The 12,425-nt window shown below is 39.8% G+C and overlaps 1 protein-coding gene across 5 annotated transcripts in view; it reads right to left on the bottom strand.

The window, feature by feature from the left end:
* cacna2d4a (calcium channel, voltage-dependent, alpha 2/delta subunit 4a) overlaps positions 1 to 12,425 on the bottom strand; it is a 68,557-nt gene that overhangs the window by 9,815 nt on the left and 46,317 nt on the right. For all 5 annotated transcript variants that reach the window (XM_028399269.1, XM_028399273.1, XM_028399272.1 and 2 more), the window contains exon 28: positions 2,063 to 2,124. In XM_028399269.1, coding sequence (XP_028255070.1) covers positions 2,063 to 2,124 — 62 coding nt within the window. The remainder of the gene's footprint in view (positions 1 to 2,062; positions 2,125 to 12,425) is intronic.

The raw sequence follows: 12,425 nt of genomic DNA, 5'->3' as shown, positions 1-12,425 counted from the left end.
ATTGGCTAATTGTCATTCTAATTTTTCTCTCATGTCCTGCTAATGATGAAGCAGCATTCAAATGAAGAAAGGACAGTACATAAATCTAAGCTGTTTTCATTGTTTTTACACCAGGCTGTCTGTGCCTCAACACAGCGGGCCACCACTGTTGCTATTTACCCTGCTGTTTCTTGCTAATGTGTGAGAGGTTTGTGCTACAATGTGTTTGAGAAGCATTTGTAAAATCCACAGATTAAACCATATTGCAGGTGGATATTATTTTACTGTTAGCAAAAGTCTTATGTCTTTAAAACAGTCTTTTATAATGTGTATTCCTATTTAATCAGCTGCCAAAATTATAATAAAAAAAAACGGATATAGCCAGAGTTAGTATGATCCTAGAGCCACTCTAGAGGGAGAAGATTGTCGTGTCTCTTCTAAACACATGCCCTGAGTCTTTCATTCAGGATTTACAGTAGGTATGCCATCTTCAACCCTGGGGGAGCTGAACACTTAAAATAGACTGTAGAGAGGATTTCATGCACATGCACATACTGTATAAAGAGATGAACCCACATGAACATACACAGCTGATGAGCCCACACAAACCCAATGAAATAAAGATCAAGTACATAACAAGCCATAAGATGATTATGTAATAGGAGACAGTGTGGTTTATGTGGAATGTATGAAAATAAATGGGCAGAATATCAAAGGGAAGTCAAATGTGTCAGAATGTAAGACACAGAAAGTAAGTCAGAATGAAATTATTTTCTATATAGCATAAATCTCATGGATAAGTCTGCTGCAAATGATGCTAATTAGGTCCTAGCTAATGAATGTGGACATTCCAACACACTTGTGCACAGATGGCCCTGCATATGGTCCCTGTCAACCTGACACGCATTAACATTAACAGACACATATACAATACACTGGTCCTCAAACACACATACACCACCGCACAAACACACACACACTAGGGAGCTGCCGAGTCTAGCTGTGGTAGCTATCCATCACCTAATGGCTAGCCAGAAGCTGTAATGCTCTTTTAACTGCTGTCATTTACAGCCATGGGAGACGAGGAAGAGGAGGAGAAGGAGAAGGGCCAAGCCATCAAACACCTACTACAGCAAAAGCGTTACGCCAAATTAAGTAAGTATTCCCTGAATCAAATGTTTTCTTGAAAGTATAGAAGAAAGAATAGGAATGCTGTGCTGACTTTGAAACTGCACAAACGAAGAAGAATAATCTTTCAATATAATGTTTTAGGCAGGAACAGCAAGCACTCCTAATGGTGGGAGCAATGATTTTAATCAAACAAAGTTTAAAGCAATTACCAACTAATGGAGCAGAAATAGAATCTATAATCATCTTTGAGCCCTTGTCACAGAGCAATATATGGCAGTGCAGTTAAAGAGATATTCCTGATTCACAAATAAGAGCACTCCTTTAATCTGACTAAAAGAATAACCTATTTAAGGGAGCAGTGGTCTGGTGAGGAATAAATGCAGCAAAACCTAAAAATATCTTTTGGATGAATATGGAGGACAATTTAAGGCTTACAGGAAATAAAACAGGGGCTTATTATGTGAGAGGTAGAAAAAAGGGATGTTTATCACAAACTGTGATTGTGTTTGTGTTCCACAAGCACAATCTCCAATTATGATTAATTTTTTATAGGTAAACAGCCTCATGAACTGGTTATTTTGTTGTAGGGCCTACAAGAATCCCAAGTTCTGGTCCATACTTTTTCAGGCCATTCAGAAGCACCTACCCCAAGCTGTGCGTTTTCACTGGAGGAATTAATAGACCACTTTATTTCAGACAACATCTTCCACTGGGGACTACTTCTTAGTGGTCTTAAATCAGTGAAACTACACTGATTGGTAAAACCCTTCTGCTTAAATTGGTGCTAAAACCCAAAGTAACACATGTGAGAAATTAACCAATAAGAAGGCCAGGCTTTGTTTGGCTTATTCCTTTGGATAGGGCTGAAATATGCATCTTTATGTTCTCTGAAAGTCCAACACTGGAAGAACACACAACAGCTCCTGCAGCAGGAGCAATATTATGGGCTTACCTGTGATGTGATGGCCCAAAATCTAGACTCCATCACGTCCAAAGTCATCTGGACCCCAATGGCTGGAGAGAGACATAGAGAGAAAAGAGAGATGGGGACATCAGATAGGTTGTAACACAACTCTTCTATACAAGGAGTGTGAACAAGTAGCAACTAGTACCAGGTTTACAGTAGAAATAATGTACTAGTATGACTAATAGCAACATATAAACTGCATTATTAACAGCAGTGATAGTCAAAGACAGCACTGCTGTGATAACATTTTCAGTTTAAGCAGTGATTGCTTTACTAGTCCTGCTGCTAGCAAAGGGAAAGTGAAACTTTAAATCTAGCACTTTAGAAGAAAGAACATTAATGAGCCGATTAATGTCCTAAAGTAAAAGACTGTATCTCTCTCTTGGCTCTGAGGCTGTAGGAGCAGAAGCAGACCTGCTGTACAGATCAGCTCTGCCTTCAGAACTAAACTTATGAAAATCCTTTTACAGTAACTGGCCTTCTGAGCCTCAGCAGCACCGTGTGAACTGCCTATTCTTAGACAGTGTGTGTGTGTGTGTGTGTGTGTGTGTGGATTTGCATGTGTGCATGAAACCTCTCTTTACAGCATAGCACTCTCGGTCACCAAACATTAAGCCCAGAGTTAGTGTGTATGCGCACATGCACCTCAAGTGCACTCACACACACAGAGGCAAAGTGATTGCTTGTGTCAGCTTAGGGCTGTATGTCTGTCAGCATTTCAGTCAGAGTGGTAATGCGAAAAGGAACTGTAATTGCATAAGTTCTCAGTGCACACATACTGTACTTACCCACACACACATTACAAATACACACACTGTGTAAGCGAAGATATGACACATCACATTAGTATCAAGAGGCTCAACGTTTTTCTTCCGGTGTGCTTTGTACAGCCACTAAGGGGAAAACCCATATGTGCCTGCACGCATACACTCACACATTTACAGTCGGTACACGGCGTGCACTAATACTGTTAATTTATTTATTCATTTATATTTGGCCTTGAATCTAAGTTAACACGAAAAAGTTTACCAAGAAATAATATAAAGCAGTCTTTCCTATAGTGAATGTAACTTATCAAAATGGGCAATTAAGCTTGTAGCATTAGAAGAATACCAATGCAGTGTCAACTTATCTGGCCATTCTCCATCTCATTAGCCAATGGCTGGTTCTTCTTTTTCCAATATCTGCTAATAGCGATGTGTTGTTGATAATATTGTTTATCCCTATATGTGACATGCCTCCCTGCCTCTTCTAATAGGTCATGATTAAAAAATGCTTCTCCTTAGATTACATATTAAGAGATATTACAGAAGACATGTGACCAGTGTCCTCACCATCTATGGCCTTGCCAAAGTAATGCAGAAATTTGAATTGCATTTTCCTCTTTAAAGAGATTTGTTTCCATTAATTTCCACCTGAAATTAGATTAGCATGAAATTTGCCTAAGTTATGTGATCAGTCACAGTGAACATTAAGAATGTATTATATTCTGTCCACTGGAAATGAATGTAATCGGATGTCTATCAGATGTTGTAAGGTCAGCTGTGGTCAAAGGAGTGAACATGCCTCTATCAATCATGCTTGTAAAATGCAATTAGGTAATGAATTAATAATCATTAGGATTAAGAATTCTGTTTATTTGACTCTTGTGACTCATGGATTCTGTCAAATCTCTTCAAAATCACTTGCGGTGCGGCATTGTGCCTGTAATCAACCTGTAAAAAAGGTGTTGATTGGGGAGTGTTTATCTGCTCACAAATAAATCCAGGAATGTTCTTATCTACAGACTTACAATTTTATACAGCCACTGGAATTTTGTGGAAAATGTTCACACTTGATCTGCTGTTGTGTCTCAGATCACATATCACTTTCCATGTGACTTTTTGTGTTAAGGCCTTTTCGCATATCTTCTCTGTGCCAGTGACCTTGAAGTCATCTACCTCCACCATAATCTCAGATAAAGTGTTAGAAGGCCATTATGGAGGGCAGCAGTAATCTGCCTTTTTTCCCTCTCTGAGCTGAAGACTGATAGGACAAATCTAATTAAAACCACCACACTGATCCCTGTGAGTGCGCATCTGTGTGAGAGAGAGCTGCAATAAATGTTTTTTTCATATAATGTGTCTGCACAGCTTGCAAGCATTTAACTCTTAATGTGTGTTCACTTGGCATACAGTTGTGTACAGAAGGACATGCATGACCTTGCACTGATGCAAGTGTGTGAGCTTGTGTGTGCGAAGAATCTTGTACACTCAAAATCTGAGGTGCAATTAGCGTGAGCCGCCAATCACGGTGGCGTACACTTGGCTAACGCTAACAAGAAATTAATTAATGAAGAAATAAATAAAAAACGTAAAAAAAACAGGAGCTGGAGTTAATTGGTTATTACACTGGCAAGATAGAGGAATGAGAGATAGGGAAGTGTGAACTGTGTAAAAAGGATGCATGGATGCACATAGCAATAACAAGTGATAGCATAGCATAAAAACCACATGACCACAATAACCGTAACTGTCAATATAATGTAAAGAAATAACAGCTATGATGTTATGGCAGAGCCAAAATAATTGCTTCAGCAGCTTATCCAACAGGAAGTGTATGGGTAGTCTAGACACAAACCTCTGGGGTTAAAGCTTGGTGCTTTGCACACCCACAACCCACCACCATGTTCATGGTAACCCTAGGAGAGTGGTAACCATGTTGTTCTAAAGATGGATCCCAATGTGTGTTCACATATATTTGACATTATTTAGTGTGTTTGCGTTGTGTTTGGCACAGGAGGTCAGCTTGTGTTAAATGGTGGGTGAACAATGCTTGTGTTGATGGTTCCCTGAGCAAGACCCTGGAGTAGTGGCTAAATATATAGGAACACACACACACACACCCAAATGGAGTCAATAAATTAAACTGGCACAATAGACAAGTCTCAAAGCACAGAGGGGATGCTGAAAATAAGGCCAGTACTGAGGAGGTCATTTAATTTTTTTCTGTTTCTGTTTCACACACACAAAACCACACACACACAGAAAAAGTGAGGATGTGAGAGCAGGGGAGATGAGAGAGACCAAAGGTATGAGGGAAACATACAAATTCAAACCAATGCACAAAAGATAGAGAAAAGCAAACAGAATTGGATGCATCAAGGACACACACACACACACACACACAGAAAGGTTGTCAGCAGAGCACAGACACTGTAATCAAAGGAACAGATTAATTGTTGTAATGGAGTCAGGTGGCAAAGGTGGAGAGGAAATGATGGAGGGATGAAGAGGGACAAGAGAGAGGACAGGAAAGGATAAGACGAAAGGCAGAGGGGATGAAAAGGATGAATTGATTTTTAATAATGTTATGAGCTGAAACCCTCTTTTCATTTCAACCAAGCGTGGCTATTAATAATAGAGATAGGAAGATCAAACGGTTGTGCTTGGACATGCACGAGAGTATGTTGTGTTTCTCATTTTTTCACATACTGTTAGTGTGTTTGTGTATGCAGACAAGAAAAGAGGAGGTGGGAGGTGAGGAGAGGAAAACAAGGCGTTAGGTATGTTAGCTTCAGTGTGTGTGCTGGTGTGAGAAGGAGCTTAGTTTAAAATTACACTGCATTTAAAAAAGATGATTTATTAAAGCTTGACTGTGTTTTTGTTTAGTTTTTGGACTTCGTACTACACTTTCTGGTCAAAGTTTGTTTTACTTCTGTCCACATCCAGCAGCCAAAGGATTGGAGTCTGTGTCTCTTGTCAGACCATTGTGGTGTATGGCTACTTAAACTGGTCATTTAGGTACTGTCGTACATATCATATCTACCCATTTTAAGGCTTTAGTGTGTTATTTTGTTGCTTTAAATTACATGCAAGTGGTATTTTATAGTAAAGCCATGTTAATTTTTTGACCATGTTTCTGGGTTGATTTAAATTCAAACTCCTCTCTTCTGTGTTTGATTATAGAAAACAAAGCTGAGCCCTAAAAGATTTACTGCAATACCTTTAGTCCTTTTCTGAACTTACTGTAGACAGCAAAATTACTGTTTATCTGAACAAATGTCAAAGACTCATCATGCCTTTTACTTAGTGCCTCACACTTAGTGCTGTACACACACAAATATACACATCAACACTGACAAAGACGTAGTCATGCACACAGATTATAGCTTCTTCACTTAGAAAATGGCATTTGTGTTTTCTTTGTTGCTCACAAACACAAAAACATATAATTACAGTTTTTAATGTCAAAACATTCATCACTTAGATAAAATAAAGCGAGAGGCAGTTTAAGGCATTCTTATTTTGTAGTCTTTCTTTTTCTCCCTTTCTTTGTGTTCTCTTTAAAATGTGACCATTAGTGGTTTCAAAGACTTTTCAGGCTGTGTCCACTTCTAATAGGTTGAATTAATGTGTACAAATTATTACAGATAACAACTAAAAAGAGAGAAAACTACCACACCTCAAGAAAAGCAATGAAACTGATGATAAGGGGAAAAATAGAAAAAGGCTTGTATGATCAAGTCAGTCAGTCCCTTTATAGCGGCGTGCTGTTTATGTTTATGCTGATGACAGACGAGGACATCCTTTATCTGACTTATATGTTTTAACCTACATAGTTTTTCACACTAACAAAACTTAAACTTGCTTCACACAAATAGAATTAATTAACCTTTCAACTGAAATAGCAAATTTACAGATTGTGTTTCCTAAAAAGCCTCAACAGATACCATGAGTTTCTGAGTGTTCAATATCCTGATGTTGCCAGGCAACAAACTTTGTTCCAGCCAGTAAAAGGAGTTATTGCATCTACTCTGAAAGGGAAGGAAAAAAAAAGTTCAGCAACTGTTACGCAGATCGGTATGAACAGAAATCCTTGACGTCTCATCAGGCAAACAAAACACACTTGACTTGCTGCTACACAAATGTTCACACGTGCACAGGAAGCATGCTCATATGCAAAAAAAGCACACACACACTACAGCAAAGACACACGTAAATGCAAATCTTACAGATAATGTAACCACTACAAGAATTACAAATGACCTCTGACCTGCAACTTGTCAAAGTCACTGTTGTTTTGGGTTTTGGTCACACACACACACACACACACACACACACACACACAGACACACCTCTCTGCGCTAATGCTCGCTAACCTCAGAGGAGTTGCCAGAGGCTGCACTGACATCACGTTACCAAAGCAACAGGCAGAGAACAGGGATTGGAGGAAAAGGATGATGACTCAAACTCCCTCCCTCATCCTCCTTCTCTCTCTCTCTCTCTCTCTCTCACCATAGTCTCTGTATTCCTCTCGAGAAGTGCCTCTCACTTTGTCATGCACAACTTTCTGAACATCAAGGATGCAAACTCGAGGCACATGCACAGGCAGAGCCATAAAGAGTGGAATGGTGGCACAGGTGGACAAGGGCACGCTATGAATTACATGCACACAGGACACACACACACACTAAATACAGGATGGTTTCACAGCTTTGTTTTATTGATACAAGTAAACATACCCCCATTTGTCCATCTCCATCTTAAATCTTGACAGAAGCAAGGAGTGTAATGTGTGGTCGCCTCTTTAAAATGGAAATAAATGCTGGTGACATTGGGTATGTATGTGTGGACCCTCTAAGTCAGTAGAGCCTACCTTAAGTTAACCTAGTTTCAAAGCCTTCTTGAGCAGGCCCGTTAGAGGCATGCTCACTAAATCATTCATAGTGGTGAGACAGGGAAAAACATGTTCTGTGTGTGTGAGAGAGAAAGAAACAAAGAGTGAAGGAAAACTGCTGTGTTCTGAATGTCTACACGGTCTTTTCTTTCTTGTAATAGGGCTTTTTTTCTCCCACATCCAAAATGAATTAATGGACTGACATTTTGAGTCATTAATTTAGTGTGAAATTCTATTACCTAGTCAATCTTTTATGATGTAAAAGGAGATCAACAATGGCACACTCTCTGTGTGTGTGTCACATGTGGTGAGGCATCTCTATTACTGCACTAACCTGATTTTATTATGACCAAACATGGATGTATGATTGGTTGGCATCTTGGCTTCATAAAGAGGGGTCGGAACCACAAACTAATTATCAGACTTGTGAAACTACCAGCTGAGCCAACTGCAGCTGTTACAGCTAACAATTATTCATGCACATAAACTGTCTGCATGGATTCCGTACCATAACATGCATTACCAATATTAGCTGAGTAGATATTCTCTTGTGACATAAAGCAGTGGGAGTAGTTCTGTGGTAGTAGTGAGCTATAGTGCCGTCTTCTTTTTTACATTTTATGCTCTAAATAAGGTTGAAGAGCACTCCATATGACCTTCCGCTGGTTTCCCTGAAGCCTGTCATGTGTCAAGAGATAAAGCGCTATTATGCCCAACTTAAGTCAAAACAAAATCATGTTCATAGATTATATAAAAGGACACTTTAACACAGGTCTATGGGGAGTGATTCATTTTTAGGCCATTTGCAACTGCAGTTTTTGGCTGAATGTTGCTGCAGGCAGTTTTAAGATACCTAATGTGTAGAAAACCTATAATTATTAATCAGTTTTGATCAATACTGGTATATCGTGACATCCCTAATGCATGATCTATTTGTCATTTTTTTTTTACGTCTGCTTTCTTACTTGACTTCCTTCTCATCTTTCTGCTTTTCTAATTCTGTCTCTCTAAGAAGACAGATGGCGTTCACTCACCTCTCGACTCTTTATCTCTCAACAGTCCTCCTGTTTTTATTCTACTCTGTTGTGTTCTTATTCTCTCCATTTCACCCCTCTCTCACTCTTATGCCCTGTCTGCTCCACACCACACTCTCTTTCTCTGTCTCTCTCTTGCCCTCTTCCTCTCCTCTAGGAAATCCCTCTCTGCCATCTGTCTGGCTGTGATGAATTCAGCGCCTTTCAGAACAAATCAACTTGGCAAAATTAATGAGACTCTCCAAGGGGATAAACTTTATGCTAGCGTGTGTGTTGGTGTGAATGAGAGTGTGTGCGTACCTAAAATGCTTCATAATCCGTTGACTGTACCACTTAATTTATCCTGCTGTGACAGATAGCGTGTTGCAGGGAAATACAACAGACAAGGCTGGCTGCACACATTGAGTTTCTTAAACTAACTAAGTCAGGGTCCCAGATGGGCCTGCTTTTTTTTTAATTACATGGTTGTGAGACACTATATTTACTCTTAGGCATATCTTCCAAAAACAAGGCACCTTTTGGGGTCACAGAATGTATTGAAATATTCATACAATGATCACTGCACAGACAGGAATAATACCAGCTTTGATTTAAAGACTACCTTGTTGTGATTGTTGTGATTATATTCAGCCTCATACAGCCTTAAATAAGGTGTAACATGGTATGCTGTAAGACAATGTATGACTTGGATGCTTAAGTACTCTTAATATCAAAGATGCCAATAACGACAACACCGGGTGTGGTCTCTGCCATTTTCAACAGCGTATCTGGGACCGGGTTGTGGGGGCAGCAATCTAAGCAGGGACCAGACTTCCCTTTTACTGGACACGTCTTCCAGCTCTTCCGGGGGGAATCCCGAGGCATTCCCAGGCCAGCCGAGATGCATAGTCTCAACAACGCGTCCTGAGTCTCCCCCGGGGTCTCCTCCCAGTGGGACATGCCCGAAACACCTCCCCAGGGAGGCATCCAAAACAGATTCCACCTGAGCTGACTCCTCTCGATGTGAAGGAGCACATAAATCAGCTAATTGAAATCAATTTGAAATTTCAGTTGGTGTGTTAGCTTAAGAGACTTAAGAGTCTTAGAGTTAACATTTAATGCAATTACTGTGCAAAAAAGTTAATGGCGAGGAAACAATGAGGCGGATATATTTCATCAAAGAATAAAAGGAAGAAAAACCTTCTTGAAAAAAATGTGAATTAAAACATGATTGATTTTTAATGATGCAGTCCTCATTGACCAATGGGCCATAAAACTGTCCAGTCAATATAAGGCTGATTCACAGATGATAGAAAAAGCTCATGAATTGGTACAGACACAGCAGTGACTCCCGGGATGGAACTATGAACCTAGAGACAATCCCTCTGAATGTGTGTGTTTCAGTGTGTGTGTGTGTGTGTGTGTGTGTGTGTGTGCAAAAGATGGATAGTGCCTCAGAGTCACTTGCTCTATGCAGGAACTAGTGGTAGTAGCGCTAAACGTGCCTGGCCAGACCTGGTGTTAATACAAAGCCTGAGGCCAATTCATCTTCACTGACACTCACCCAATAGCACAGTAAATTACAGAGTAAGAGAAGCAGTGGGGGTGAAGAGATAGAAAAAGAAAGATAGAGATGAGGTTAGAGACAGAGCTTGTAGAGTAGAAAAAATGAAAAAAGAAAAGAGAGGGTGGTGAGTGATACTCTATGCAAAGCAACTTTTAATGAATGCAACAGACTGAGTTTAAATTCATGTATCATCAATATCAGATGCAATGGACAGAAAGGCCGGCGCTGCCTCTAATGACAAAAAACAATCATGTAGCAAGAGAATGAATAAATCTGAAAAATGCTGGGTAACACCATAATAGCCAGACGGAAAGGTAAAAAAAGAACACTCCAACCCACTGCCGGGAATCATTTTTCATAACACGTATTTCCTGCATCACTGATGGAACAGAACCGGCCATAAAAGTCGCCTTGGCAGGAGGTGCTGGCACTTACAATGGATCCCCCCTCACGCCAGAAAGCCTCTTTGCCAGACACATAAACAGACCAAAAAGTGGACATACCCTTTGTAGGAACAAATAAATCAAGCTCACCTTCAGTTCTTATCTGATGTCAAAAAACATACCAATCAATAAACAAAGACTCGAAGGAGATTCTTGAGGTGACAGTGACAGTCGTTTGTCGTTTTTGTTGTTTGTAGAATTAAACTTTTTATAAGCTCAGTTTTCCTTTTATTGAGTGCATCATGCAACCATATTTAGATGTGTCTTTCTGAGGGCCTGATGGCTATTTTCCAATGACTATATGGATCCCTGGTGGGCTAACCACTTTACTGAAGTATGCCTACAGTATGCCCACCAATTATATTCCCTTGATGGGCCAACAATGTGTCCATAGTATAGCATGCAGTAAAAGCTGGGACCCAGATTTTACATATTTCTATGGCAATATCTGTTTATACACATTATAGAACTGCTACCACTGATTCTAATTCCATTTTCCGTTCTGTAAATGGTTATGCTCTCTTACAGTAACTGCTCTCACTACTAAGGTGAATGCACTAAAATGAAGGCACAGTACAGCATAAACGTCTGCAGCAAGATCGTGGATTACATAATTCAGTATAAGACAAAAAGGCTGTGGTAGTCGAGCTTTTTCAGTTTAAGAATCTGTTAATCAAAAAAGGACTTGGTGCAGTCCTTTTCATCCATCATAGATTGCTTTCAGGTTACATCACAGACAGCTGTCATTTCATCTGCTGCAAACTGAAAGGTCACTAACAAACAAAGTCACAGTTGAAACACACTCAATTTTAAGTGAAGCAACAACACATCCATACATTCTGCAGATAAATTCAGTCCCTGTTCATGTGTGAATAGTGCACAAGAGTTCTGTGCACCATCTACTCATTCTATTATTAAAAAGTGTCTATGAGACTGGCACTAAATTCTCTGCAGGTCAAAGCAGCTAACCCTGGACACTGACCCCTGCATACCAGAGGGGAGGTGCAGGACAAATTAGGGAACTAATTACTCCTGTGGGATGACACACACACATAACGCGTACACACAAGCAGACTTTCTACTTAAAAATGTCCTTCAACAAAACAACAGACAGCAAAATATAAAAAAATGATGTGGAAGAACATACTGAACCTTTGCTGCCATTTATTCTAGCCAATTATCTTCCATAGTCATGGTGTCCTATAGCCAGCACTGGCAGGAGCTGCTGGCAGCTAAAATAGATTTCTGTTTGCAAGGAACTGCATTCATGACATACAGTAACGCCAGCACAGTGCCCACATTTGGACAGGAAACCAGTGTGTCTGTGTGTGTGTGGATGTCTGTGTTGAGGAGCTAAACCAGTCGCACAGCAGAAATGACACAGCATTTGCACTCAGGAGTCATAACATGTTAGCTTAAATTGTCTTTCATTTTTGAGCTTTGATTTTGGACCCCACCAAATCCCAAAGGAAATTTTAGGTTATTTATTCAATAAGATACTAAAAGATGTTGAAATCCTCTGGAGAGCTAAAAGAAACCCTGAAACGTCAGATAACAATTCAGCATTAAGGCCAGCAATTAGCCTTGGTGTCAGTCCTAAAGGGTTTGCTCACTAGGTTTAACATTACATCAGTCATATGATGATGCTAATATAAAAAGTATTGATG

The sequence above is a fragment of the Parambassis ranga genome, chromosome 2 (genome assembly GCF_900634625.1).
Source record: "Parambassis ranga chromosome 2, fParRan2.1, whole genome shotgun sequence".
Taxonomy (NCBI): Eukaryota; Metazoa; Chordata; class Actinopteri; family Ambassidae; genus Parambassis; species Parambassis ranga.
This window is presented reverse-complemented; position numbering and strand designations above follow the sequence as displayed.